The sequence below is a fragment of the Nicotiana tabacum genome, chromosome 6 (genome assembly GCF_000715075.1).
Source record: "Nicotiana tabacum cultivar K326 chromosome 6, ASM71507v2, whole genome shotgun sequence".
Taxonomy (NCBI): Eukaryota; Viridiplantae; Streptophyta; class Magnoliopsida; order Solanales; family Solanaceae; genus Nicotiana; species Nicotiana tabacum.
The window spans coordinates 185,092,749-185,120,703 of record NC_134085.1 but is presented as its reverse complement, the minus strand read 5'-3'; the positions used below and the strand labels follow the sequence as shown (position 1 = coordinate 185,120,703).

Below are 27,955 nucleotides of genomic sequence, written 5' to 3'. Positions count from 1 at the left end.
AATGTTGAGGGAGTTCATATCCCGATTTCAAATAGAACGCATGGAGTTGCTACCGGTCACAGATGAATGGTCCGTTCAAGCTTTCACCCAGAGGTTGAATGAGTGGAGTTCGATAGCATCACGACAGTTAAAGCAAAATTTGGTCGAGTATCCAGTTGTAACTTGGGTAGATGTGCACAATCAGTATCAATCGAAGATCAGGGTCGAGGATGACAAATTAAGAGCCCCTACCAGATCAGTACATCCAAACAGGTTGGCAGTTAAAACCCCGAGGGACATCGACAGGGAATTAAGGTTGAACAGAGAACGATATCAACCATATACCGCAGATCGAAGGAACAATGGTTCGGGACGTAATCCCTCCTGGAATGATCGAAGAAACGATCGAGGACAAAATTCTCGGGGACTTATGAGCAAAAGTGGTTTTGATAAGTATGTCGATCCTGTAGAGGCACCCCGATTATCAGAATATAACTTTAGCATCGATGCATCACGCATTGTCTCGGCAATCAGAAGGATCAAAGATACTAGGTGTCCCAGACCCATACAAATCGATCCTTCCCAAAGAAACCCAAATTTGATGTGCAAGTATCATGGCACGCATGGTCACAAGACCGAGGATTGCAGGCAATTAAGGGAAGAGGTGGCCGGTCTATTCAATAAGGGCCATATTCAAGAGTTCCTTAGCGATCGAGCCAAGAATCATTTTAGAGACAGAGACGCCAACAGGAAAAATGAACAGGAGGAATCACAACATGTCATTCATATGATCATCGGCGGGGTTGATATTCCATAAGGGCCCGTATTCAAACGTACTAAGGTATCAATTACTAGGGAAAAGTGGACCCGGGACTATGTGCCCGAGGGCTCCTTATCATTCAACGATGAAGAAGCAGAAGGCATTTCTCAACCACACAACTACGCTCTGGTAATTTCAATCTTATTAAATAAAGTTCAAGTTAAGCGTGTTTTAATGGATCCAGGTAGTTCGGCGAATATCATCCGATCGAGGGTTGTGGAGCAACTCGGCCTACAAGATCAAAATTGTGCCCCCGGCTCGAGTCTTAATGGCTTCAACATGGCCAGTGAAACAACTCAAAAGGAGATTAATGTACCGGTGAACGTGGCTGGAACCATTCAAGATACCAAGTTCCACGTGATCGAGGGCAACATGAGATACAATGCCCTACTCGGAAGGCCCTGGATTCACAATATGAGGGTAGTCTCTTCGATTCTCCACCAAATGATGAAGTTCCTAACATCAAATGGTGTAAAAATAGTGTACGGGGAGCAGCATGAGGCAAAAGAAATGTTTGCGATCAACAAAGTAGTACCGGTATCGATGGAAAGGTCGGGAATCAAAGGAAAATAGGAAACCAAATAGAAATCACAACCACCAGCCTCGACCAAATCGGGAAAGCATGAGATAGAAGAAGAAGAGGAGGATTTTCTAACCCATTAAACCTTTATTGTTCCCGAAGACTCCGAAGCCATCAACGGTCGAAGAGCTAGAATAGGTTATATTAATCAAGTACCTGCCCGAGCAAAAGGTATACCTGGGAACGGTGTTAACCCCCAAACTCAGAAAAAAGCTTATTTAATTTCTTATTGATAACATGGATTATTTTGCTTGGTCCCATTTCGACATGACAGGGATCCCACCGGAGATAACAACACATCGGCTAAGCCTTGACCCGAGGTTCAAACCGGTGAAACAGAAAAGAAGGCCTCAGTCCGAAGTAAAGCATGCATTCATAAAGGACGAGGTAACTAAACTTCTCAAAATAGGGTCCATTCGGGAGGTGAATACCCAGAATGGTTAGCCAATGTAGTCATAGTCCCTAAGAAAGGGAACAAACTTAGAATGTGTGTAGATTATAAGGATTTGCACAAGGCATGACCTAAAGACTCTTTTCCACTGCCTAATATTGATCGCATGATCGATGCCACGACTGGCCATGAGATCCTTACCTTTCTTGATGCCTACTCCGGGTACAATCAAATTCAGATGAACCCGGGAGACTAGGAAAAGACCTCATTTATCACCAAGTATGGAACATATTGTTATAATGTAACGCCCTTCGGGCTAAAAAATACAGGAGCTACTTACCAACGCCTGGTAAATAAGATGTTCGAAGAACAAATAAGTAAGTCAATGAAAGTTTATATTGATGACATGCTAGTTAAGTCCCTGTGCATAGAGGACCATTTGGCTCATTTGTAGGAAACGTTCGAGATTTTGAGGAAATATAACATGAAACTCAACCCCGGGAAATGTGTTTTCGGGGTCGGTTCGGGCAAATTCCATGGCTTCATAGTGTTGAATCAGGGAATCGAGATCAACCCCGATAAAATCAAGGCCATCGAAGACATCATCATCGTGGACACTGTAAAAGACGTGCATAGGCTAACTGGACGGATAACTGCTTTAGGCCGATTTATCTCGAGTTTATTGTATCGAAGCCACAGATTCTTCTCTTTACTCAAAAACAAGAACGATTTCACCTGGACCCCGGAGTGCCAACAAGTATTAGAGGGATTAAAGCAATATCTATCGAGCCCATCACTGCTCCATACTTCGAAGGCAGATGAGAAACTTTACTTATACTTGGTGGTATCAAAAATCATAGTAAGTGTCCTAGTTCGAGAAGACCAAGGCACGCAATTTCTCATTTACTATGCAAGTCGAACCTTAGAAGAAGCAGAAACTAGATATCCACACTTAGAGAAATTGGCACTTGCACTAATAAGCGCTTCTAGAAAGTTAAAACCATACTTTCAGTGTCATCCCGTATATGTGTTAACCACTTAACCACTTCGTAATATTTTGCACAAGCCCGAACTTTTGGGTCGATTGGCCAAATGGGTTGTTGAACTCAATGGGTACGATATTGAGTATCAACCCCGAACGGCCATCAAGTGTCAAATTTTAGCGGACTGTGTGGCCGATTTTGTGCCAACCCTCGTGCCCGAAGTTGAAAAGTAACTCTTGTTAAAATCGGACACATCGTCGGGGGTATGGACCCTTTTCACATAAGGTGCTTCTAATGTGAAGGGTTCCGGGCTAGGATCATTTTGAAGCCACCGACAGGTAGCACTATTAGGCAGCCTATAAACTTCTAGGTTGACTAACAATGAGGCCGAGTACGAGGCCATGATTACAGGTTTCGAGCTAGCTAAAAGCTTGGGGGCGGAAGTCATTGAAGCCAAGGGTGACTCTACATTGGTGGTGAACCAAGTAAACAAAAGCTTCAAAGTCCAAAAGGATAGAATGCAAAGGTGTTTGGACAAGCTACAGGTAACTTTGCATTGCTTCAAGGAGTGGACTTTAGACCATGTACCTCAAGAACAAAACAGTGAGGCCGACGCACTTGCAAATTTGAGGTTATCGGTCGAGGAAAACGAGATCAACCCGGGGATTGTCGTCCAACTATCAAGATCTGTGATTGAGGAAGGTCATGCCAAAATAAACTCCATAAGCTTGACTTGGGATTGGAGGAATAAATATATAGAATATTTGAAGAACGGAAAGCTCTCGTCGGACCATAAAGAATCAAGGGCCCTTCAAACCAAAGATGCTCGATTCACATTAGATGAAGATGGAACACTATACAGAAGGACGTTCAACGGACCATTGGCGGTATGTCTAGGGCCGGGAGACACCGATTATGTTTTACGAGAGGTTCATGAAGGCACTTGTAGGAACCACTCTGGTGCTGAATCTTTGATTTACAAAATCATCAGAGCAGGGTATTATTGGGATAGCATGGAAAAAGACACTAAAGAGTTTGTTCGAAAATGTGATAAATGTCAAAGGTTTGCACCGATGATCCATCATCCCGGAGAGCAACGCCATTTAGTCTTATACCCATGCCATTCATGAAATGGGGGATGGATCTCGTCGGCTGACTGACTACTTTTCTAAATAGGTGGAAGCACGGGCATTCAAGAAGGTTAGAGAAAGGAAGTTATAGAATTCATATGGGACCACATCGTGTGTCGACTCAGGATACCTGCTGAAATCATATGCGACAATGAAAATTAACTGTTTGTGCAGCTTGGCAAGCCGTCCCTTATGGGTTGTCGAAGCCAACCCCTTTGTAGGGAAATTTTCGTATCTATAATTTAGTTTGCTTTCTTGGAGTCTCTTGCTCTGTTCCTTATATTGTGGTATCAGAGTCAGCCCATCCTTTGGGAGGGAGGAACAGTTTACTAAATATGTCTGAGTTATTTACATCATCTTCTTCCCTTGAAAAAATGAATATGTCCCTTATTCTATATAAAACTTTGTCCAAAAAATATAATTACCTCTATGAAGTAGATATCCTACCCGACGAACAGAAAGTATCCTCCACTGAATGACCCCTCATAAACCCTTACTCAGCTTTTGTCAAAAAATCATTTGCACCCTGGACCCAAATTCGTTCCCTAGTCCCATACAGACCAAAAGGAGTCAAAGAATATGTTGCTGCCTCAAAACTTGACCAGCATCCTATTCTTGCCACTCGAGAGGAGCAATTTATCACCCTTCAAATCCCAGATGATTTTCCCAAACAATGGAGAGATCATGGTTTTACCCATATCCATTTTAGTGTTATCTAAACCGCTTTAACATATCATAGAAGAAAAGGTCAACCTGTTGTAGATCGACTTTCTCTTGTAGATAAAAGAAACTTGGAGTACCAACATACGAATTTAGTTACTGCAAAAGTTACCTTGAATGTTGGAACTATCTTCATAACTATCTTTTCAAATTTCAACATGTCCCTCTATGACCCATACTTAACCGAAGCACTAAAAATCCAAGTCCAGATCCAAGGAGCCCCACAAGCCAAAGATTCTATCCAAGCCACTCTTCATCACCAAATAGCGGGTCCAAAATCATGCCACGGATCTATGCCTTCCCGGCAGAGAAAATTCTTTACTCTTGAATATTGATGCTACCAAAGGAAACACCATGTGCACCCAAATACCTAGACAAATTTCCAGAGATGAGTTTGTCAAAATCCTTCCTGATTCCTGGATCACAAATTATGAAAAGTTAAGGGAACCGGAAGAATCTCTGCAATCTGGTGAGCCAACTTTTACCAAAAGAAATGACAAAACCGTTTCCATAAGCTTTGACCATTCCCATCTCAAAAAAACCAATAAAACCATCTTCTCTTGCCAAATGATTCAACCAAAAGATACAACAGATACATACCCTGAACCTGGCGGAGAATTCTTCTGGAATATACAAAGTATCATGGAAGAACATGACTGGTGTCAACACTTTGACAAAGAAGGAAAAAGAGTTTGGTGGTTCAAATGCCCCTTTACGGGACACTGCTCTTGGGATCTTGCTTGCTACTGCCAAGGCTATTTTGAAGACCTAATTGGAGAATATGATGAACACCATCTGCGTCAACAATACCAAACCAAAATCCAAGAAAAAAGGAAAAACCACTGAAAAGCAATTTCGAGCCAAATATAAAAATAAAGACCCTTCTATTGGCTCATTAAGTCGTCCGGGTAAATATGAATTTCTTGTTAGTTACAAACCCCAAGAATGGCCAAAATTACCAGAAAAATTCGCTCCAAGCTGGGAAGATAGTGAAACAACACCCGAACCCAAACCACCATCAGCTCATACCCCAAAAACTCAAAAAACCACAAATCCCGCACAACCACAGATATTCATGCTAAGTCCTTCAAGCTCCAGTCATACCTAAGATTTTCCTTCACTTCAACCTTTTGAAAAAGAGGGTATAATCCATCCTCCAAAAATTACCAAGAAAAATATAGTGCTACCTACTAGACAAAAACCCCCCAACAAGTGACATCGAAGCAACAATGAACTAGCAATCAGAAAATTCCATCTGCCAAAATAAAGTGCTGAACAACATCGACAACGCCATAAAGAACGTGGCCCTATACACAAAATAAAATGATGAGCAAGGTGAAAAAAATTGAGAAAAAGGTAGAGTAGACATCGTCTCACCATGCAGGACTAATCAAAGTCTTGAAACTAAGGTTGGCAAATTTACAATATGAGATTTGTCCTCCAGGAATTTCACTTTTCCAATAATTCCAACAACAACAAAATGAGACGATTTCAATCAGAGAACAAATTCAACTTCTAAGAAATGACCACTTTGAGTCATAAAAGACCCCAATTTTCCCTTCAAAACCTACCTTCTTCCCTTTGTCGCCACAAGCTTATTCCCCACCAAAATTGGACTACACCTTTTCTACTTTTCCAACTACCTCACAAAATCCTATTTCTTTCACCCAACCCTTAAAAGAAGAACATCATTTTGATATTGCAAAAATGATTTTGGAAAGGAAAGATGCTCTTGCGGCACAAAAACAAACCAAGAAAAGGCGAAATCATGGTAAAAGTTAAAAAGGGTCTAACCCCAAAAATCTGATGATTTCTGATCAAAAGGCTCCAGACCTCTATATCACCCAACCAAGAAACATATCAGAAGAAGATGCCCTATGCTCGAAATCTGTAAATTCATCAGACGATGAAACAATTGAAGACAGCTCTCAATCAAGCAATGAATTAACAACAAACTCTTACGAAGATGACGATCCCCTGATATTTGTCAACCAACCAAGAGACCCAGAAATATCTGAAGTAGATGAGGAACAAGAAGGCATGACAGATGAACCAATCCCAGAAAGAAGATATGAGCCCATAGCATCAAAACTAGTTGGATCTGGTTTCCACACTTTCACCTTAGATGACGTCAAGGTTTCAAAATGGCATCAAAAAATCGAAGAGTTCTATACTTGGGTGGTGACCAAAAATTTGTTGGAATGAGAAAAGTATATCATCCTGTCAGAACTCACTTCACGGTTCTCAGGAATCCTTAGAGATTGGTGGAACTCACTTGGAATTCAAGACAAAAATACTTTTCTTACTTCCCAAGACTTTGCCTTAAATATCAGAATCCTACATGAAGTTTTATGTGGAGATACTGGCCAAAGACAAGAAAAGATGTGAAGACAACTCTTCGAGATGAAGTGTATGTCATTCGATAGAAATGACATTGACAAGTATTTTTAAAAAAGGGCGAAGATATACTTCGAGATCGGTGGAGACATCAATCTAAAGCAAGCCTTTGTCTCTTCCCTTCCAAAGTTGTTGGCAAGACGAACCATGACCATTATTGAAGAAAAATTTTAGTCCATAACAATCCCACAAGTTGGTTAGATCAGGCAAGCTATTTTTGTCGCATTGGATGACATTTGTATGAAGCGCTCTGCCTTAAAACAAATTATCCAACACAATCCAGCGCTTGACAGAGCATGCTGCAAATCTATCTAATCACCGGATCAGGATGTTTTTGCCACATATCTAGGCGACGGAGAGGGTTCAGTAAGTTCAGATGGCCAAGAATTCTAGATGGGAAATCAAGGTCCAGGAGGCGCACAAAATATTTCAGACGAAAGAGGCCAGGAAATTTTCACAAAAAGAATAGATGCTTTATTTGCCACAAGATTGTACATTTCACAAGAAATTGTCCCTAATCGAGGAAATATGTCAAGCTCTTGCAAGAAATTGAAGATTATACTGGCATACATCTCGGAAAAGAAGAAGACCTCGAGTCCATATTCTCTATGGATGATGAATCTACTGAAGAAACATTATTATCTCTTGATATATACGAAGATCATGGTGATGACCACTATCAAATATCTGAACCAGCCGTTAAAGCCCAAGAAGAGATCAATGCCATCATAGTCATCCCTCAAGTGGAACTCAAGGTTTATTTACCCAAATGGGATAAACCAACCAAAGTCATTGCTTTCATTGACACTGGAGTTGTGTGTTCACTCATGAACCTTGTTGTTCTCCCTGAACATCAATGGGTGCCGCACTTTAAGGATTTCAACACTGCATCAAATGGAATCTTGACCATAACTGTCATCACAAATCACCCGGTCACAATTGAGTTCTTTCCAGGATTAAAATACAAAACCAAGCTGATAGGGTCCGATGTACTAGGGAAACCTCTTATTGTTGGATTCAACATTTTCAGACAACTAAAAGATCAACTCCAAATCAGGCTAACGGGATAACCTTTAAGAAGCAGTTCAAACCTTATTCTGAAACTCCAAAGTTATTCCAAATCACCAATGACGAACAAATAAAGGATATTGAACAAAATCTCATTGAGCATTCATGTGTTGAATCCTACAAGGATTTTATGAAGAAAGGGAAAAGACCGTTATGGATGAATGAGGAGTTATTTATCAAGCTCCCTTTTAAGAAGAATGAAAGCATCAATCCAACAAAAGCCAGTCATTCGGGCATGAATCCAGATCATCTTCAGCTTGCAAAAAAAGAATATGAAGAACTCTTGGAATTTGATCTAATAGAGCCATTGGATTCACAATGGGCATGCGAAGCATTTTATGTCAACAAAAGAGCTGAGCAGGCAAGAGGAAAACTCAGGTTAGTCATTAACTACCAACCACTTAACCACTTCCTCCAAAATGATAAATTTCCTATCCCAAATAAACTTTCTTTTCTCCCACTTAGCCAAAGCCAAATATTTTTCCAAGTTTGATCTTAAATCTGGATTTTGGAAATTGGGAATCCACCCTGAAGAAAGAGCCAAAACGGGATTTTGCATCCCCGATCATCACTTCCAATGGAAAATTATGTCATTCGGATTAAAAACTACACCTTCCTTGTTCCAAAAAGCCATGATAAAAATATTCCAGCTCATCCTCTATACCTCTTTAGTTTACATTGATGACATCCTATTATTTAGTGATACATTAGAGGAACATGTCAACTTGCTTCGTCAATTTGAGGCATTGGTAACACAGTACGGAATCATGCTTTCAGCAAAAAAGATGGTTCTTGCTCAAAAAGAGATTAATTTTCTCGGAATGCATTTTGTCCAAGGTGCATATAGTCCAGGACCCCATATATATCAGGAACTACTAAAGTTTCTAGATACCAGCCTCATAACAAAGAAGATACAACAGTTCGTGGGTGTTGTAAATTATGTAAGAGATTTCATCCCAAATATCTCTACATACATTTCTCCGCTTACAGAGATGCTCAAGAAAAATGCTCCATCATGGGGAAAGAAACAAGATGAAGCAGTCAGGGAAATAAAGGAGATATCTAAAAATGTCAAGTCCCTCTACATCCCTTCAGATGGAAAGAAGATATTGCAAACTGATGCCAGCAATGAATATTAGAGTGTCGTTCTATTTGAAGAAAAAGATGGCCAGAGGAAAATATGTGGATATGCCAGTGGAAAGTTTAAAGATGCCGAGCAACATTATCACTCCATTTTCAAGGAAATTCTTGCAGTAAAGAATGGAATCAAAAAATTCAATTTCTTCCTTATTCTTACAGAATTTCTAATAGAGATGGATATGAAGGCCTTCCCAAAGATGATCCAAATAAATGCAAAAATTATTCCCAATCCTCAGATTCTCAGATGGGCTCAATGGTTCTCTCAATATAAGTTTCAAGTTAATCACCTGAAAGGAAAGGATAATATTCTTGCAGATTTTCTGTCTTGGCGGGAAGAATTCTCAAGGAGATTTTCCCCAGCGAAGATGATGTCAAAGCAAAAGTTAATCAGCCACATCTTCATGTTTCCAAATGTACCAGGAACAAGCTCATTGAAACCAATGGATTATCTACCAGAGTTGTTCAACCTCATGGATCCCTTTGATCCATCAACTTTAATGGAAAGGAGAACTTATTATGAGCTCCAAGTTTTCCGACAACATGGAGGATCCATTCTTAAGCCTTATGGAGACAATCCAGAATATCTATTCTGCCATATATTCATAGCACAAGCCAAGGATTTCCACAAGAACTATTATGGTTTTTTTGGTACATATGCCATCAGTATTATATTTTTATGGAATTTAATGCAACGTCTTTAAAGATTTTAATAACATTGAACTAGCTCTTAAAGTATTTTTACTATGGTTCAAGCCTAGAAGATATTGGATAAAATATTTTAACGATTCCTACACATCAAAGGTATTCATGTTCCATAGTCCAGTGAAGATTATTAATGAAAAATTCCAAGCGCAAGCAGAGTCATCATTCTGGTGGAAATTGCCGGGTCCATTTTATCCATGGAAGAAGAATATAGAGAAGCACAAAGAATCCTTTCCAGCAAAACAGGTGCATCCCGAGAGAATATGGCCAAAAGATTGGGCAAGCTGGAATTATACCAGCACTCATCCGCACTGGAAAAGAGTCTAGGAAGCAGCAAAAGAATATCAAACCCCATACGAAGTCATCCAAGAAAAGATCATTCACAAAATCTCCAGATTAAGGTTGCGGATTACATCTCTCAATCCAAAGGAGAAAGAGCACAGCGAAGAAGGATCGTCAAGTTCCACGCGTTACTACACAAGGTCTTTGAAAAGATGCCTAGAAGACAACCCTAGAATCAATGAAGGATAATTATATAAATCCCTACTAATCTCACCATAATCCTACATTACCTACCAAAAAACCCTCAAAAATTATCTATCCATACCAAGACAAATTTCCACATCTTTCCATACTATTCGGGCCCCACTTCCACTTGCTTTCACATGCTTCGTCACATGCAAAACCCTACTTTCATATGTCGTCACAAGCTCCCTCATACTTTTACATGCTATACCATGTATATTTCACCATTTTTCACATGTTTTCAGGAGATTTTTAGATGTTTTGCCTAAAGTCTTTCACATGCCAAGAGGGACCCACTTGTAGATAAGTTTACCATGTAAGATAGGTTTATTTTGTAATGTAAGTTTGTCTTGTAGTAACCTCCTAGTCCTATATAAAGGAGGCCTTATAGTAGTTGTAAGATCATCTGGTAACCTTTGTAAATCTTTTGTGATATATTACATATGAGTGCTTTCTAAATTTCCCTCTTGTTCTTTCTTTCGAATGGATGGAAAGGCTGGTCCATGTATGAAAATAGAGTAATAATACTCTAAGAAAGTTAGCTTATTGTAGTACGAAAGTTTTCTGAGTTATAAACAGCTAACGTTGGTTATAGTACGAAAGTTTTCTGAGTTGTGTAGCTTAACAAGCCGTCCTTTATGGGTTGTTGAAACCATCCCCTTTTGTAGGAAAACATTTGCGACTATAAGCAAATTAACTATTTGTGTAGCTTGTCAAGTCGTCCCTTATGGGTTGTTGAAGCCAACCCCTTTGTAGGGAAACTTTCGTATCTATGATTTAGTGTGCTTTCTTGGAGTCTCTTGCTCTGTTCCTTATATTTCTCGGCAACAATGTAACAGAATTCCTCGAAGAAAACAAAATAAAAAGGATCTTATCGATGTTGTATCATCTACGTGAAAACAGATAGGCCGAATCGACGAACAAGACTATCATTCAAAACTTAAAGAAAAGGTTGAACGACGCTAAGGGGAAATGGAGAGAAGTTCTACCCGAAGATCTTTGGGTGTATCGAACGACATCGAAGTCCAGCACGGGGGCAACCCTGTTCTCCTTAGTATATGGCTCTGAGGCCTTAATTATAGTCGAGGTCGGGGAACCTAGCGCCATATTTTGACATACAATGAAAGAATCAAATTACGAGGCTATGAATACTAGCCTCAAACTATTGGATGAAAAATGAGAAGTTGTGCTTGTTCGGATGGCTGCACAGAAACAAAGAATCGAGAGATATTACAATAGAAGAGCCAACCTTCGCCACTTCAGAATTGGGGACTTAGTTCTAAGGAAAGTCACCCTCAATACTCGAGACCGAGACAAAGGAAAACTAGGCCCAAATTGGAAAGGACTATATCGAGTTCTCAGTATTGACGGAAAGGGATCATACAAACTTGGCACAATGGAGGGCGAACAATTGCCAAACAATTGGAACGTATCACTACTCAAACGATATTATCGCTAAGGTATGACTTTCTCCCTTTTCCATCTGTATTTGATACTAACTTATTGCAGGTGTTCGATGGAAGACGTCAAGAAAACGCTTCAGCATGAAGACCTTAGGTTTTAAAGCACGCATTGCACTATTTTTCCCTTAGAACGCTTTTTATCCCAAATGGGTTTTTCCGGTGAGGTTTTTAACGAGGTAATAATTATGTGCTACCTGAGGAAAATTCAACAATATCCAAGGCTTCTTTTCAATTAACCTCGAATACTAGGGGGCATCACCCTCGGGGGTTATATTTTGAGAAAAATACTTCATGTCACAGGGTCTTGATAGGGAAACCTTGTAATGGGCCAAACGGTCGAATGAATCGTGTCCATATAGATTAGTCGAGCCCCTATGGAAAAACATGTATGCATGTATGAATTATTCAAAGAAGCATTCTTTCTATATCAAACACTTTGTGTCTCAAAGAAAATTTTCTACTATATGAGCTCCACACTTATGATTTTGTGAGAAATGGCTCAAGGGCCAAGTGCAAATATACCTCCAATACTTGGGGACTGTCATCAACAGTCAACATATTTGAGTTATCTAAACTCGAATTCATAAGACCTCAAAGAGGCACCCCTCGATCTATAGGCCAAGGCCATCTTTCTCGGAGACTAACACCTTGAACAAGTTCGAAGTGTTATTGGGAAATAAGCCCAAGAGGCATACCCAAAGGCTACGGCCAAATTAATGTGGCTCGAAGATGTCCGAACCCCGCAATCAAAATAGGTCTTCGAGTTCTTCGAAAACCCGGTTAAAAAGGATACCCTCGGCAAATAATAAAAGGGCTTCGATAAAATCAGACTTCGAAAAACCTTAAGAGGTATCAAAATTATCTTAACACAAACGTGCTAAGGCGCAAAAAGTAGAAGGGTTTCGATTGACATCGAACCCTCAGAAAACTCAATGGGTAAAAAATGCATGCTAAGGCATAGAGAAATTTTCACTAAGTATTTTAAAGCCAAAATAGAGGAATAGTAGCCATCTTTTAGAGGCCATAACGGCCTGATCCAAAAGAGCCTAAGGGCCAATACACTTAGAGTTCGAGATCTTGTTCTTTCTTAATCCAAAGCCAAGGGTTCGATTATCCCAAGACCAAATAAACAATAACTTGATTATGGTTCGGGGACTCACCGTTATCCGACACAAACCCTTAAGGGTCTATGCCTCAAAGTTCAAACCTTATTCGAACTCGACCATGGTAACATCAAGGAAGCCACTCGAGACAAAGTCTCGAATACACCGTTCAAAGCATAAGATTATGCTAAAATTTTGCAAGGCAAAGTTCGAGTAGGCATTTAAGAGAAAGTTTCATTTATATATTTGAAAAAAAGATATGTACAAGATATCGATAGATGTCTTACAAAAAGAAAAAGAAAAAATCCTAACTATGCACGGGGCTAGTTTCTTCCTCGGGAGCATCTTCTCCTTCAGGCCCCTCTCATTGTTAGACCCGCCTTGGCTGCCTTCATCATTATCGTCGGAGGAGGAGATGAGAAATCTGGCATCAGCTTCAAGTGCCTTAGCTTGAGCTATCTCTTCAGAGAGGTCGTAACCTCGAGCGTGGATTTCCTCGAGGGTCTCCCTCCGGGATTGGCACATAGCCAAATCATTGCTTCGTCGCTTTCAGTCAGAGGCCTCCCTTAGCTACGTTTGAGCAGCCTCAGCATCGGCCAAGTATACAACAATGGTTTTTTCAGCCGCGATCTTCGTCTCCCCGACCTCTGCCTTGGCCTCAGCAAGCTTGACCTCGAGCACGTTGATCCTTTTGGCCTGGGCTAAATTTTTCTCTTTAGCTCCCCGAAGTAGGGCCTCGGCCAATGCCAGTTTGGCCAAAGCAGCCTCTTTCTCCGCAGCAAGGCTGTCCATGTTCTCCTTCCATCGATCACAGTCAGTTTTGATTTGATCGACTTCCCCTCGAAGCAGCTCGATCCTTTCCAGTTTTTCCTGTAATTGAGATACTAAAGTGTTAGCCTCCACAATTGGGTCGAGTAGACCGTACTCTTTCAAAATGATAGTTACTTGTTTGTCTAGCTCGGCCTCATGCTTACAAGCCTTATCCAAGTGTGCCCGAAGGTCCCTGAGCTCCTCCTCCTTTTGACTGTAAAAGAGTTCCAAAGCGTTCCTCTCCTCTGAGGTCTTCTGGAGCTCGACCTCACATTGGCTCAGGTCGGCCCTAAACTTGGTGAAAGCCTACATAGAAAGAAAGATACAAGTTAGGGTAAAGGGAGAAGAAGGAAAAGAAAATTGCAACGACAGGAATTAATGCTTACTCGAGATAAAAGGCGTTGAGACTCTTCGAAAAGGGTAGATGCGTCGTTGAGATCGGCGGCGTCATCAACCCCGGTAAAGCAATCCCGGAAGGGATCTTCTTCATTGGGGACTCCGCCTAAGTCAGGCATTTGCAGAGCCCGAGCCTCCCTTATGGCCTCCTCAGAATAAGCCAGTAGAGAGAGAGAGTGACCTATTGTCATGGCCCTGAGCAAATCACTCGGGGTGCTCTATTCATCCCTGGGAATCTCGAAACCTGCCCCCTCCGATGTGCTTGTCGATAGTCGAGGAACAATCTCGACCTCAGGCGATTTAGGGGTTTTTCCCACATCTTTATTCGAAGCCTCCTCATCACGAGGCAGGGTCTCCGGCTCGGAGGTCTTGGCAGCTTCACCGGCTTCCTAGCTCAAACCACCAGCGCCGAGTCTTCACCCTTGTCTTCTTATTCTTCATCCAGCTGGTGGACCGATTCTATATCCACAGGAATGAGATTTCTCCTGCGTCTTCGAGCTCGAGCCTTTTTATCTTAGGGGTCCTCGGGCTTCGAGACCATTTTCCTCTTATTATCTTTCTTCGATTTCGAAATCGGAGACGCGATCTCTTCCTCAGGCGGGGCCGGCCTCATTTCAGAGATATCTCCAATGCCTGCATGAAGGAAAATCAAGTATGAGTAAAGAGGCATCTCCGATAAAGAGGAAAGCATCAAAATCTTGCAAGATGAACTTACCATGATGTTTGGCTTCCCATCTGCCCCTCGCCAAGTCATGCCAGCGGCGCTCGGCATAAGAGGAGGTCAAGGCTAGTTTCTGAACCCAGTCTTCGAGGTCGGTGACTGCATGAGGCATCCAAGCAACCGCTGTGAAATAAATGAAGGCATCACATAATGCAAAAACGGAGTACGAAGACTAATGGGTAAAAACTTCACTTACGTTCGGGGTTCCACTTCTCTGGGAACGGCATTTTCTCCTCTGGGATGATGTCGCAGGTCCTCACTCGCATGAATCGGCAAATCCAACCCTGATATTTATCTTCGTCATTGCTAGCAAAAAAGACCTTGGTCGACCAGTGTTGGAGCTTGATCAACCCTCGGAAAAGCTGAGGTCGATATAATCGAATGAGATGGTTGAGGGTGAACTCCAACCCCTCGGCCTTGCTGGAAAAAAAATAGAGCATGATCACTATGCGCCAGACCGAGGGGTGAATATGGCCGAGGGTGACCTATTACCTCTTGCAGAAATCAATGATGACTGGATTGATGGGACCCAGTGTGAAAGGGTAAGTGTAGACACTTAGGAACCCCTCCACATAAGTGGTGATACTCTCCTCGGGAGCGGGGATCTGTACCACGACCTCGTACCCCCAACCACAATCCCTCTTTATAGCCTCGAGGTGTTTCTCCGTTATCGAGCAAATATATCTCGACACGTGCTCACATCGGCCGGGGTTGGATGGGAAATTCTTGATTTTGAAATCGTTCTTTGTAACACAAGGGCCGGGAAAAATCTCGTGAAGGGTCGACATTTTATCGTCGGCCGGTCGGGAATAAGAGGAGGAAGCTTTCTCCTTTTGAGGAACAATTTTGGAGGTTTTCGCCATTGGTTCAGGTTGGAGGAAGCGGAAAGAAGTGGAGTCTGATATTTTTTTGTGCTAAAAGGGGTGGATCAACAGGTAGTGAAAGAGAAGAGATGAAGAAAGGAAGAGATCAAGAAAATTTGAAGGTGGAAGCAAAGTCTTTGATTCAAATAGAAACCCTGTATTTAAGGCGCACGGTGACGGTTCGGCAGCGCTAGTGGCCGACCGCTACTGGCAAACATTTAATGTTTTGGGGAAACGAACTGATGGGACGTTTCGGTCACCCCGAGAGCTTACGTCATGGGAATGACATCATCATCATGGCCTCCAGAAAATCGAGGTTCAAGTCGTTTCTTGTCATTTTATTCTAAAAAACGAGGGGACTATCTGTATACGGTGGAAATCGGTGCTACCCGATTTCGCTCTTCGATGGAAAAAGTGATACCACGTCGGGAGGCCAGGACGCCGAGCTCGGGGTCAAAGCTCCTTTCCAATATTGAGGTCGAGGTCGATATCATTTGCCGAGGTCGGAAGAAGGCCTACTTCGAGATAATACCGTTATGATTTAGTAACAGAAAGAGCGAGATACCCGCAACGGCCCGAAGATCACGACGTAAATTCGGAACGGATTGTTCCTTGGCGATTAGACAGCTGTCCAATATGATTTCCTACTGTAATTAGAAGTGTATCTTATTTAGGACTCGCCTATTATATAAAGGGGAGCTCATTCATTTGTAACGGATGGTTCATTGATAAGAAATATATGTTCATCACCTTTTTTGCTTATTGTTCATCAGAGTCGCCTTATAATTCGTTGTTCTTACTATCCCACCTCGAGACTGTCATAGGTCGAGGTCGAGATTTAGCTTGTGCACTGATTTGACTTATTTCATTCTCCAACTTATCTATTTAATTCTTTGTTTGTCAATAAGTATTGGATTAAATCACATATCTTTAAAACCACTATATAAGATTGTTACTCGAATTTTAGGGTAAACAGACACTACCATTCAAGCCCTACTGCTTTCAATAGTATGATAGATGGATGAAAAACTTAATCGAACAATAGTTCAAAAATTTATACAACGTTTTGTAATATATGGACCTTACGTGATTTTCTATAAAAGAGTACAACACATGTTAAATTTATTTTAGACTTGGAAGAACATTATTTCGCCATTCAATAACATCACGAACCTTATAATTTAATCCTTACATGTAATCGACTCATCAATTGAAAAAGATTATAAAAAAGGGTAGGCCAGTGCACGAAGCATCCTGACACCTCAGGGGAATTTCATATAGGCAGACACAAGCATCATGACTAATTTCACAACTCAATCCCGTGACCTATTGATCACATGGAGATAATGTTCCTGTTGCTCAAGGCTCTCGTTCACTTTAAAGATTATACACGAAAAATGACAAAGATAATACGTCAATATAAGACAAAAAATGACTAGTTAAGTGACCACTCTTGCAGCAGTCGACTCGCAACTTGAAGTTGTAAATTTACACTCTCAGCTTCTATATTTTATTTCTTCAAGTATCTTATTACAACTATATACATATAAGAAATGACGATCCAACAACATATCTGGTACACCTGATCTGGTTATGTAGTTGCTGCCATTAGCCGCATTCTCCACAGACTTCACAACAAAAACTAAAACACTCAAAACAAGCAAGTGCTGTACAAAGTTGTGCTAAAGTAACAGCACATTGATCGTTAACCCGAGAACAGAACTGTATGAAACACATGCAACAACAACAGTCACATAGTTTGCCGCATAAGCTTGAAGCAGCTGCAAATACCATTTCTGAAGTTTCATGCAATTTGGGTTCTGCTGCTTCCACAGGAAGATTGTTCATTGTAGCCTTCAAGTTGCCGAAACCAAAACCTAGCGCTCGAAGGTATATGATTTTCTTGACATTCAAGTCAGAGGTCTTCTGCATATCATGAAAAGTTCAGGAACAAATCAGCATTTGAAGGCTAAAGAATTGGGGGAAGATCTAGGGGTCGGATGTCTGTTTCGCACTTATCACTATATCTCCTCGATCGAGCAAACTAGGAGTATTGTATTATAGATGTTTACTCCATAAATCTAATCTCTACCACAAAATTGTGGTCTCATCAATTAAAGCGAGAGGCTTAATTTTCATTAACAGATTCCTTAAGTAACTTAATGCATTATTGCAGTTTAGAAGATTTTGATAATCATGGACATACAAAAAACACAAGAAAGCTAGTTTACATGTACAGAAGTATATGTCCAGTTATAATTACCTTATACTGGTCAAAATGATATACGAATCAGATCATTTTCAAATCTTAAAGAGTTTTAATAAAGGCGTCGCAATAAAACTCGTGGCCTAAAGCCAAATTTTAATAAGGGGCCATAATATTTTATTTTTTTTGGTCTATAGTATAGTTATCTTGTAAAATATAGTATTAATATTATATTGGTTTCCTTTTTTTTTTTTTGTCTATAGTATAGTTATCTTATAAAATATAATATTAATATTCACATTGGTAAGAAAATTCAAATTAATAAGATGTTAGCCACTTATTTATAATTCGTTACTTTGAATTTTATTGTAAAAAATGTTATTTATCAATATGAAGATTTGAGTATCTTAATTCAAAGTTCTAAAATATTTCTATTGTTAAAAAACAGATAGTCTTTCTTTCCATTTTTATAAGAAATTTGTATTTTCTTTTTCGTTTTTCTATAAACTTCAATATTGTCTAAGTGAAAATAAGATAGTAAATCCACAATTAAATATATTTTTGGGGCCCCAAAATTTAGGGGGTCTAAAGCAAATGCTTTACTAGCCTACTCTTGAGCCACCCCTGAGCTTTAAATCAAACAAAAGTCAAATTAGACCTTGACAGACCGGTCAAACCAAAGCATACCTCATCTGCTACCTCTAATTTAGAGGTCTGCCTCTCCTTTTTATTTTCAACCAAAATCAAGTTGGTATACTCCGAAGGCACTCCTGTTTGCAAGCTCATTTTCACAACCTAGAAGCAGAAATATAGTTTAAGTGAGCATAATACCATAAAGAAAAAGTAATAGTGATTTTCACACAAAGATGTTGCATAAATAGGATCAAAAGCACCAAAAGAATAAAGAAATACGCACGAGCTGCTAAGGATTGACCTATAGGTCCAAAACACGAATATTAAGTTCTTAAAAGTTGCAAGGATTTGCAGTGAACATGTGATCATTTATCAAACTTATTTATATGCAACAGTATAAGAACTCAAGATTCATTAGACAGACCTTCTCCTCCAGTTGCTTGCTTCCGGAACACCAGGCATTGGCAGTTAGTATTTTGATTTGTCTCCTTGCAAAAACCTGTGTAAAGAAACACGCATAAGTTCAAACTTTAAATGGTGGAAGATTGCATCTTTCTGCAGTTCCAGCAAGGTTCATGTAAGCATGCAGACACAACAAAAATACAAATGTAATATCTGTTCGATTAAATATAGGGAATAAAAAGCTAGATGGTTTATAGAACAAGCCTGTTCTCATAGAGAATGCATGAAAGAACGAAATCCAGGAAAAGCTAAACTACCACATATACAAATTACTTTTTCTTATGAGTTCCTCCTCTTCATAGGTAAAGCAAATTAGCATTTACAGTAAGGAATTCAAGACGGAAGACCTTACCCTTTCCAAAGGAAAATCCTTTGCTTTTTGTACTTTGACATCGACCACGAAATTGCTCGAATCTGCTAAAGTGCCGCTGACTTTAACAGAGTCAGGACAGTTCCCGAATAATCTGCCAGATACAATCAGTGGTCTTGAAGACAACAGGTCTGGAAGATAACATGGATATAGCTGCAAAAAGGACAGTGGTTAGAACTGTCAGATAGGTGGCAGAGTAAATAGAAATAAGGGCACTTATGATGCCGCTGATTAAGTTAAATTTCCTACAAGAACATTAACCAAAAATATTCTATATCCTTTTTTATTTTTTTCTTTGGTGGTGGTTGGGGATTTTTTTGGGGGGGGGGGGGGTGGTTGGTGGCACAGAAGTAGGAATGAGAAAAGCTGAGTGAGAAGGTGACCACTTCTATAGAAGTACCAGCCTATACCACCTGAGGCTAAGTTCAGGTCATACAGAAATCACATTTTTAGACAAGATTTCTACTGGGGGGGGGGGGGGCACAGACAGAAGATGAAACGAGTGATCCTGACTCTCTTCTATAGAAGTACCAGCCTATACCACCTGAGGCTAAGTTCAGGTCATACAGAAATCACATTTTTAGACAAGATTTCTTTTAAGCTTCCAGTAATCTTTATGCCTGAAAGAAGTTACATATTCAAGAATTCATACAACAACAACATACCCAGTAATATCCCACACCGTGGGGTCTGGGGAGGGTAGTGTGTACGCAGACCTTACCCCTACCTTGTGAGGATAGAGAGGCTGTTTCCAATAGACCCTCGGCTTAGAAAAGCATATATTCAAGAATTCATAGAATAACCAAAAGAACTGCATAGCAGAAAAGAGAAAAGTTGTGCTTTTTATTGAATTCTACGCTTTATACCATAAGGACCATAATATGGTTAAAAAATAAAATAAAATAAAATTAAGCAGTGTATTCTATAGTGGAAATTTTATGAGAGTGATACTTTGAAAGCAGCGATGGGGCAAAATTAACTATTTACCCTTTGGATATTCTTCTATCCCCTCAGGTTATAAAGAAAATGTAGTTGTTTATATACCTCAAATGAATCAAGATTTTCCAAGGCATCGATTCTCAGGTCCGCAAGAATGACTGATGATGTGCTGTTAAATAGTCTTTCCAGCCGAGAACTGATTGAGTCTGATCATGTAAATTGATGTGAAGAACTAAAATCATTAGTCACAATTCAAGTACATCGAATCATGTTGTATTAAATAAAAGGCAATTGTAAGAACCTTTTGGGCTGAGGGTGATAACACGTAACAGTTCCAGAACATCTTTCTTTCTTTTTTTCTTCTTTTTTTTAAAAAAAAAAAAAACTCCAGGACATCTTTCTAAGACCGGAATATAAGGAGGATACTCACTCCATCGACACGTTGAGACACCTAAAGATGTGATTAGTGAAGAAAGAAGCTACAGATTTTATCTTCTATTTTTCCATTATATTTAAAGCTGATCTTCATGACATGTAAAGCTGCTTTTGATATTTCAACATTTTGGCTATGTTATTTATCGACAATAGCAGTCTTGGCATATATTTTTGCCAAAATATTAGCTTCTGTTTAAGTTTATCCTAAACAGAAGGAAACTTCAAATGTAATTAGAGTCCATGAATGGCTTTTCTGCAATTACTTAGTAAGCCTTGACGAGGTTCAACAAGTTAGTCGTTGCAACTCGAGCATAAAATAAAATCTGTTGGTTAAATGCACAAATTATTGCCCTGAGAAAGTAAACAGAAATACTAAAGATGCGACATTGTAGAATTGAACGCACCTACATCATATGCAGCATCATAGTAACCTCCCCCCATCTGAGCAAGCATTTGCAAGAAGTAGTGATTACAGTATAAACCTGAGAGTGCATTGAAAAAAAGTTTGAGAAACAGAACTACTTAAGCTCACTTATCGAGAAAAATAAGCTAGCTGCTGCAGATGACAGGATGAGAACAACAAAGGGACATAAATAAGCACACAGCAAGTAAAGCAACACAAATTCTTGTATGACAATAAAAAGACATAAGATAAGGCAATAAGAAAATTTAACATGATCTACATTGCTGTCAACGGACACAGCATGACGTGAAACTCGATAATCTTAGACATGGATTATATGCAATATTCTTAAAGACATGGATAGTTAACATACACTTTAAGACTTGTCTAGAGGAACTATGTGTACTAGTTTCTCTCATTCTGGTATTTTTTTTTAAAGAAAAAGTTCCCATATTGATATGACTTGAAGGGAACTCCCTCTTAAGCTTTTATATATGCTTCTCTTATTTAAAATTCAGCGTGATTGCAATTCAGTTTCTGTCTCAACTACATGGTTATTCAGAGACAAAATGATGAACTAGTCTAGACCTAACTGATGTATAATTAAGCACATTGAGAATCGCTATTGAAGCAGGGGTAGAAAGTAATTTAGAGATGTGAAAGAAACACAAACCCACCAATGCCAAAGGTCGAAATTCGTGGAGCTTTCAAGCCTCTCTTCATCAACTGTCCCCTCAAGGTTTCACAAATTTCTCTTTCATCTCCAACAGACCCATCAGTGATTAAAAAAACAAGAGGAATTGAATCACCATTTTTTGATAGCATCTCTATTGCCTGACTTGAAGGAGTTTACAAGGAGAAATTATGAGACTAAAATGTGCCAAAAAAATGTGAAATCAACATAATTCCACATCTTTTGATCAAGTAAATCCCATCATAATATTACATGTGTGGTGCGATAAAATTTGGGACAATTAACTTGGTAAATAAAAGGGATACAAGGATCAAACAGTTAGAGCTAGTAGCAACCGTCCTATTCTAAGCCGCTGCATCAATTGAGTATTAACAAATGACCTTAAAATCCTCTCTATCAAATTGAACACATCATGAGTCAATTTAGGATGCATCATCCACATGAGCTTTTTGTTCAATTATTTCGTCCTCCCAGTACATGCATATCCTCTACACATAGTCAGAATCAAACTAACCCCCCAAAAAACTACAAGATCTGTAACTGAGCCAACTAGGACGCAAATAGAAGTTCTGCTTAATTGCGCTTTCCGTGCAGTAGTCTTCTCTAGAAAATAATAGGTATTATCATGCCAGTTCATAGTAAATGAAAGTCACACTACTTAGCCTGAATATATAATATCTAAAGGAAAGAGCCAATAAGTAGATTTGCCATCTTGACCAGAATGTCATAATCACCTGGTTTAGCGGCAGGGCAATGACAGTACTTCCATCAGCTACAATATTTTGATCAATCCACTGAATTGCTTTTCCGATTGACTCCTTCCCCGATGGCACCATGGATGATGAGAACAATAAGCTTTTCCCATTGAAAGCTATGATGTTAAAAGTATCCGCTGGATTGAGATTAGAGAGGGCAGCCAGTAGTGCAGCTTTAACATTCTCAAGAGGCTTTCCTTGCATGCTTGCACTTATATCAACAATATATACCACTTCCTTCCGGAAAACCTACAAAATCAACAATATGGCCATTAAGTACCCAAGAACAGATTGGTAAAAGTTTTTCTTTTCAATATAATAAAACTTTTTCCAATTTAAAAGAGAGAGAGAGAGAGAGAGAGAGAGAGAGAGAGAGAGAGAGAGAGAGAGAGAGAGAGAGCTAACAAAATTGTGCATGAATCATAGTCCAAAACTCCAACAGCGCTTAGCAAAGAGAGGTAAATAGAGACAGATTCAAGATGACAATAGAAACAATTAATACTATGTACAGTAAGAGGTGAGGCTGAGTTGAGCTTGAGCTTTAAGTTCAAGCTGCAAATTTGAAGGCAAATCTACATAAGTATTCTGCCACATGCCAAAGGAGACAAGATGTAAAAGGTAGTTTAGATGTCCTATGAACTGTAGTTTCCAATGATAAAGTCCACAGTGACGAAGAGTTAACAAAATCCTTTCCTTTTTCACCTATTTTTCTGATTTGGCAAGCTTGATCTGGTTTGGCTGGATCTTAGCTTAATATGTACAGCAGAATCAAGAATAACACTTAGTTGAACATGCAGTGTGACGAAAATATAACATTTTTAGGATTCAGGGATCAAAGTCAAAATTACATTTTGATAAAAAATTGATTCACATTCAAAACATTAAGTTATAACAAGGCTAACAAACCTTCTTCCTATTGACAGTTGGTGGGTGAAGACAGACGCAAAACATTTCTCTCTGATCAAAATCAAGCATAGATGGAGAGTTCAGGAGCACACTCCCATGGATGTCGCTTGAAGGGCCCTGAAGGTAATATGCATGTATTAATGAGGATTTATGAAGCTCTTCGAAATAAAGGAGAGAAAACAAAATGACTAATGAAAAACAAATAGTACACAAAGCAGGTCCAAGTACCCCTTGTCATTCAAACCAAGGGCAAGGAAAGAAGTAAAAAAGTGAACCAAGGAAGTGCCCTTACTTTGTACGAGAAATTGAAGTCATTCATTGACCATGCCCGAACTTCCCTCTCATATAAAAATCCTAAATTACCGGCCAGACGTCTTGTTTCCTAGAAAGAAAAACTAAAAGGTGTTAGAAAAAAATTATCAATTGTTATATTCATGACTAGATAGGTTGAAAACGGTTTACCTTTAAAGGATGACTGGAACTTTCGCATAAAATCTCTGTCCCCATACCAGAGTTCACGTTCAACTGAATCCTTTCTTTCTTACACAATAGCTTTGCAACTGGATTGACATACCATGGGAAACTGAAAGGTATATTTAAGGAAAATTGACCATCTTGATACTGTAATTTCTGTGACCAACTGACTTTAATGGAGAGAATAGAACCTCCGGCAACCTTGAAAGATCCAAAAGTAGACAAATATAGCCCCTTTCTTGAAACTTAACAGGAATGAAGAAGAAAGCCAAAGCAAGACAGAGATAATCAATTTCGTAGTGTGAGATGGTAATCACCTGAGGGACCTTTAATGTGTATATCTGGCGTTTTAATAAGAACCCATCTTTAGCATTGGCTACCAAACTGGCATCTTTGGTATCATTTGATGCAATCAATTGGGTAGAATATGATCTTGATGGTGTTTCAACTTCCACACCTAGAACTGAACCCTGTCAGAGAAATGATTCTATTTTGAGAACGAGAGAACAAACATCATAATCAAGAAGAAGTTCCTGTGAAACAGCAGTGTGTAATAGAATAATCAAAACTTAAACTAGACAGTGAAGTGCTTATATCATATATTTGTCCGGTTTTGAATGATACATCTAGGTCGTTAACTGCGGAAGTGGCACAGAGGTTAAATCAGTTGGGAGGACACTACCAATTATTTGGCCTATTGGGAAGGTAAGGGTATGGAGATGTAAAAGTTTCACAGCTGGATGTTGCCACCTACCAATTATTCATGGTAGTCTCATTCATCAGGTAATGAGGTTATACAACTTGCGCCCCTCTCCAGCAGACTTAAGACTTATATTAGCCTCAGAAACTAGGGGCATATGCGATAGTTTTATTTTTCTGCGACTCTTTCTCTCTATGCAATGCCTAGAATTGATTTTGATAAAATGAGGAATTCACAAATGTGCACCACATTTAGCTAACCAAATAGTCTTATTTACTTCAGAATACATTGTCATCTCCATCAAGAAAAACTCTTAAGTAACTACAGACGTTAAAAACATTCTAATTGATGTATACATGCATGCTAAAGAGAAATGCTTGGCAAAAATTGGTGTCAGTATGTTTGGTTTTCCTTAGGCATCTCCAACCTTTACCCCATTTTTTGTTCCCAAAATGGTAATTTTCCCATTTTGGGGACAACTTACTCCAATCATTCTCCCATTTTTTCACCAAACTTTTTTATATTCTTCTCTCTTCTATATTATATTATTATCTTTCATTTCAATTTCATTTTTTAATTTCTATTAAACAAATTCCATCTTTTATTTTTATTAATTTGTAATTTTCATTAAAACAATTCCATAAAATTTTAAATAATATAATTTATAAGCAATTATTATAGATTAACTAATAATTCAAATAAAAGTGAAATCATTGCAAGATCTAATATTTTATATTCACACCTTTCAATTTTAGCAACATCTAATATTTTATATTTGCACCATTCATTTTTTGAGATAATTATATATTTTTTGTACAATTATAACTTATAATAAATTAACTTACAATTTTACGTAAAAATAATAAATGTACGAAAATTAATTTATAAAAATTATACACCAAAGTTAAGGTGTAAAATTAATATTATAAAGACATTACATAAACATAATTAGATATATATATAAAGAGATAAATTAAAAGATTAAATAATAAAATAAAATAAAAATAATGAATAGTAACGGGGAGATGAATAGTGTACCCGAGGGAACACTACTCATCCCCATTTTGGGGACAAAAATGGAGAAGGGTTGGAGCTAAATTACCCAAAAATTGTCCCATTGCGGGAAATAGGGGTAAGATTGCCTTATGAGTATGAGTTAATCCCCAAAAAATGCAATTTTAGAACGAATGGCATCATTGATTGTCCGACCAACTTAGTAAGTCATTCGAAAACATAAGAAAGGAAAGAGGACGGAGAAGAGATTTTATTCCTTAAATGCTCTAGCTTCCATGAAAGAAGAATTATCCTCCTTGGTGCATTTTCAATCGGATTTAAGTTAATAAACACACTATGAGTGATCTTTTCTTTCTTTTTATTCTTTGATAAGGTAATAAGTGACTGATTATAAGTATTTTTTATACCGTCAGGGGCATAGAACTTAATTTTCAACCATCGGTAAACTCGTAGAATCACTCTCTTTACCTTGAAAAGAAAAAGAACGGAGCTCTTCGATGGAACCAAGTTCATTCCGTGGGGTATGGAAAAACTCAATTTTTGTTTGATCAAACATTAAACAGAAATCCATATATCTCGCAATCAGTGACTTCAAATAACACTTCAGTAATAGAATACGAAACTCAAACTCAAAAGTTCAACGTTCATAGGAAGAGAAACAGAACCATTAAAAAAAAAAGATTGTGTGAGAGATAGTGGAAGAGAAACGGAACAATTTCCAGAAGAGAGCAGACAAATTGCAAATAAACAAAAGATACAGAACCTGCTCTCCCATTGGTACAGCGAAGCGACAATCACAGCAGCGGCTAGAAGCAACACAGTGCACGCGCCAACTCCCGTTGACCGTTACAAAAGCAGTGTCCATATAACAGTCCACCTCCATCCCAATCGCCTGCATGTCGAGCGGAATCAACGCCGGCGGATCACAACGACCGTGAACGTACGGCTGATAGCTCGGAATATCAGGATTATCCACCATCGACGGGTCCCTAATTACAGCGTACATCATTGGTCCCATCGGCAGGTAATTAGTCTCTGTAAAAGATGACTTTTTCTCCATTACCAGTGGCTTAGGCGGATTTTTACCGTAGTAAATTCGTTTAGCTAACTGAAGCCCCATGTCCACCGACGTTGCAAAATCATCAGCCATATGTTCCGGCGAATGCTATTATTCTTCAACAGAGAAAGTGAACAGAATCTAATAAAGCAGCTAGAAAGTGTAGTACTGCATTAATGGAGACAGAGAGTATTAACCTTCAATTTTCTCATCTACCAATAATAATAGAAAGAAGCAGGACTTGATTAAGACATATGGAATGGAATCCTTGTGGTCAACTTTCAGACGACAAGCTAAGCATGCTCACTAATTACACATTGACGTAGCATGCTGTAATTGGTTAATTAAAGAAGAAGACAAAGTAATTGTTTCTTATTGATTGAAGAGGACGTAACATTAAAATTTTCTTTTACTGTTAATTAAAAAGTAGTATAAATGAGAGGAAATTATATTAAAAATGTTTAAATTATAAATAAATTTGTTTTGGTCGACTTACAAGAAAGGGACAAGCCTTTTTGTTGAATGGATAAACTGCTAATTTAGTGAAAGGAGACATTCGTAGATATGATTAAGATAAGCATATCCCTCGTGTCAAATAAAGAAAATAGCAAGGTCTAGACCACTCCTTTAATGGCTGCCAACACCTTCAAATAATTGATGTACTTTTCCACCCACCATAATAAAGAACGCAAATACTGGCATATTTGAAGGTTTTATGTATTTGAACTCTCTCTTTTTTTTTTTTTGCTCGATCATTGAATTCAAGAACAAGATACTAGTATTTGCACCCCATGTAATTTGTAAAAGAACATAAATAAAAAGGAAGAAACCCTTAGCATGTCATTTTTTTTCTTGCTAGTTCATTTCTTAAAAATATCTTCTTGACCCGAGGGTTTTCCGGAAACAATTTCTCTATTCTCTCGGATAGGGGTAAGGTTTGCATATTCACTATCCTCCGCACTCAAACCCCATTTATAAGTAAGGTTTGCGTATTCACTATCCTCCGCAGACCTCATTTATGAGATTTCACTATGTTGTTTGTTGTTGTTTTTCCTAAAAATATCATGGGATTCCTTTTTAATTTTGTTATTAAAAAATATTTTTTTATACGGAATT

The 27,955-nt window shown here is 38.8% G+C and overlaps 1 protein-coding gene across 2 annotated transcripts; it reads right to left on the bottom strand.

The window, feature by feature from the left end:
* Positions 1-17,223: 17,223 nt before the first annotated feature.
* LOC107822518 (uncharacterized) lies at positions 17,224-27,635 on the bottom strand. Of its 2 annotated transcripts, XM_075256137.1 has the most exons (14): positions 27,336-27,635; positions 26,546-27,007; positions 24,386-24,538; positions 24,057-24,269; positions 23,887-23,976; positions 23,595-23,711; positions 22,668-22,937; positions 21,917-22,073; positions 21,241-21,318; positions 20,507-20,607; positions 19,445-19,615; positions 19,055-19,129; positions 18,685-18,792; positions 17,224-17,717 (listed from the first exon to the last, which is right to left on the bottom strand). In XM_075256137.1, the coding sequence occupies exons 2-14, from the start codon at positions 26,930-26,932 to the stop codon at positions 17,400-17,402; spliced, it is 2,238 nt and encodes a 745-aa protein (XP_075112238.1). In that variant the 5' UTR covers positions 26,933-27,007; positions 27,336-27,635; the 3' UTR covers positions 17,224-17,399. The 2 variants fall into 2 exon arrangements, with proteins under 2 accessions (XP_075112238.1, XP_075112239.1); XM_075256138.1 differs by lacking the exon at positions 27,336-27,635 and having other exon boundaries at positions 17,224-17,714; positions 26,546-27,328.
* Positions 27,636-27,955: the final 320 nt, after the last annotated feature.

Coding starts and splice junctions, on each gene's coding strand:
- LOC107822518 (XM_075256137.1), bottom strand. CDS start 26,932: ATGGCTGATGATTTTGCAACGTCGGTGGACATGGGGCTTCAGTTAGCT. Junction 23,712..23,886: donor ACTTCAATTTCTCGTACAAA/GTAAGGGCACTT, acceptor TATTACCTTCAG/GGCCCTTCAAGCGACATCCA. Junction 21,319..21,916: donor AATTTCGACCTTTGGCATTG/GTGGGTTTGTGT, acceptor ATGCACTCTCAG/GTTTATACTGTAATCACTAC.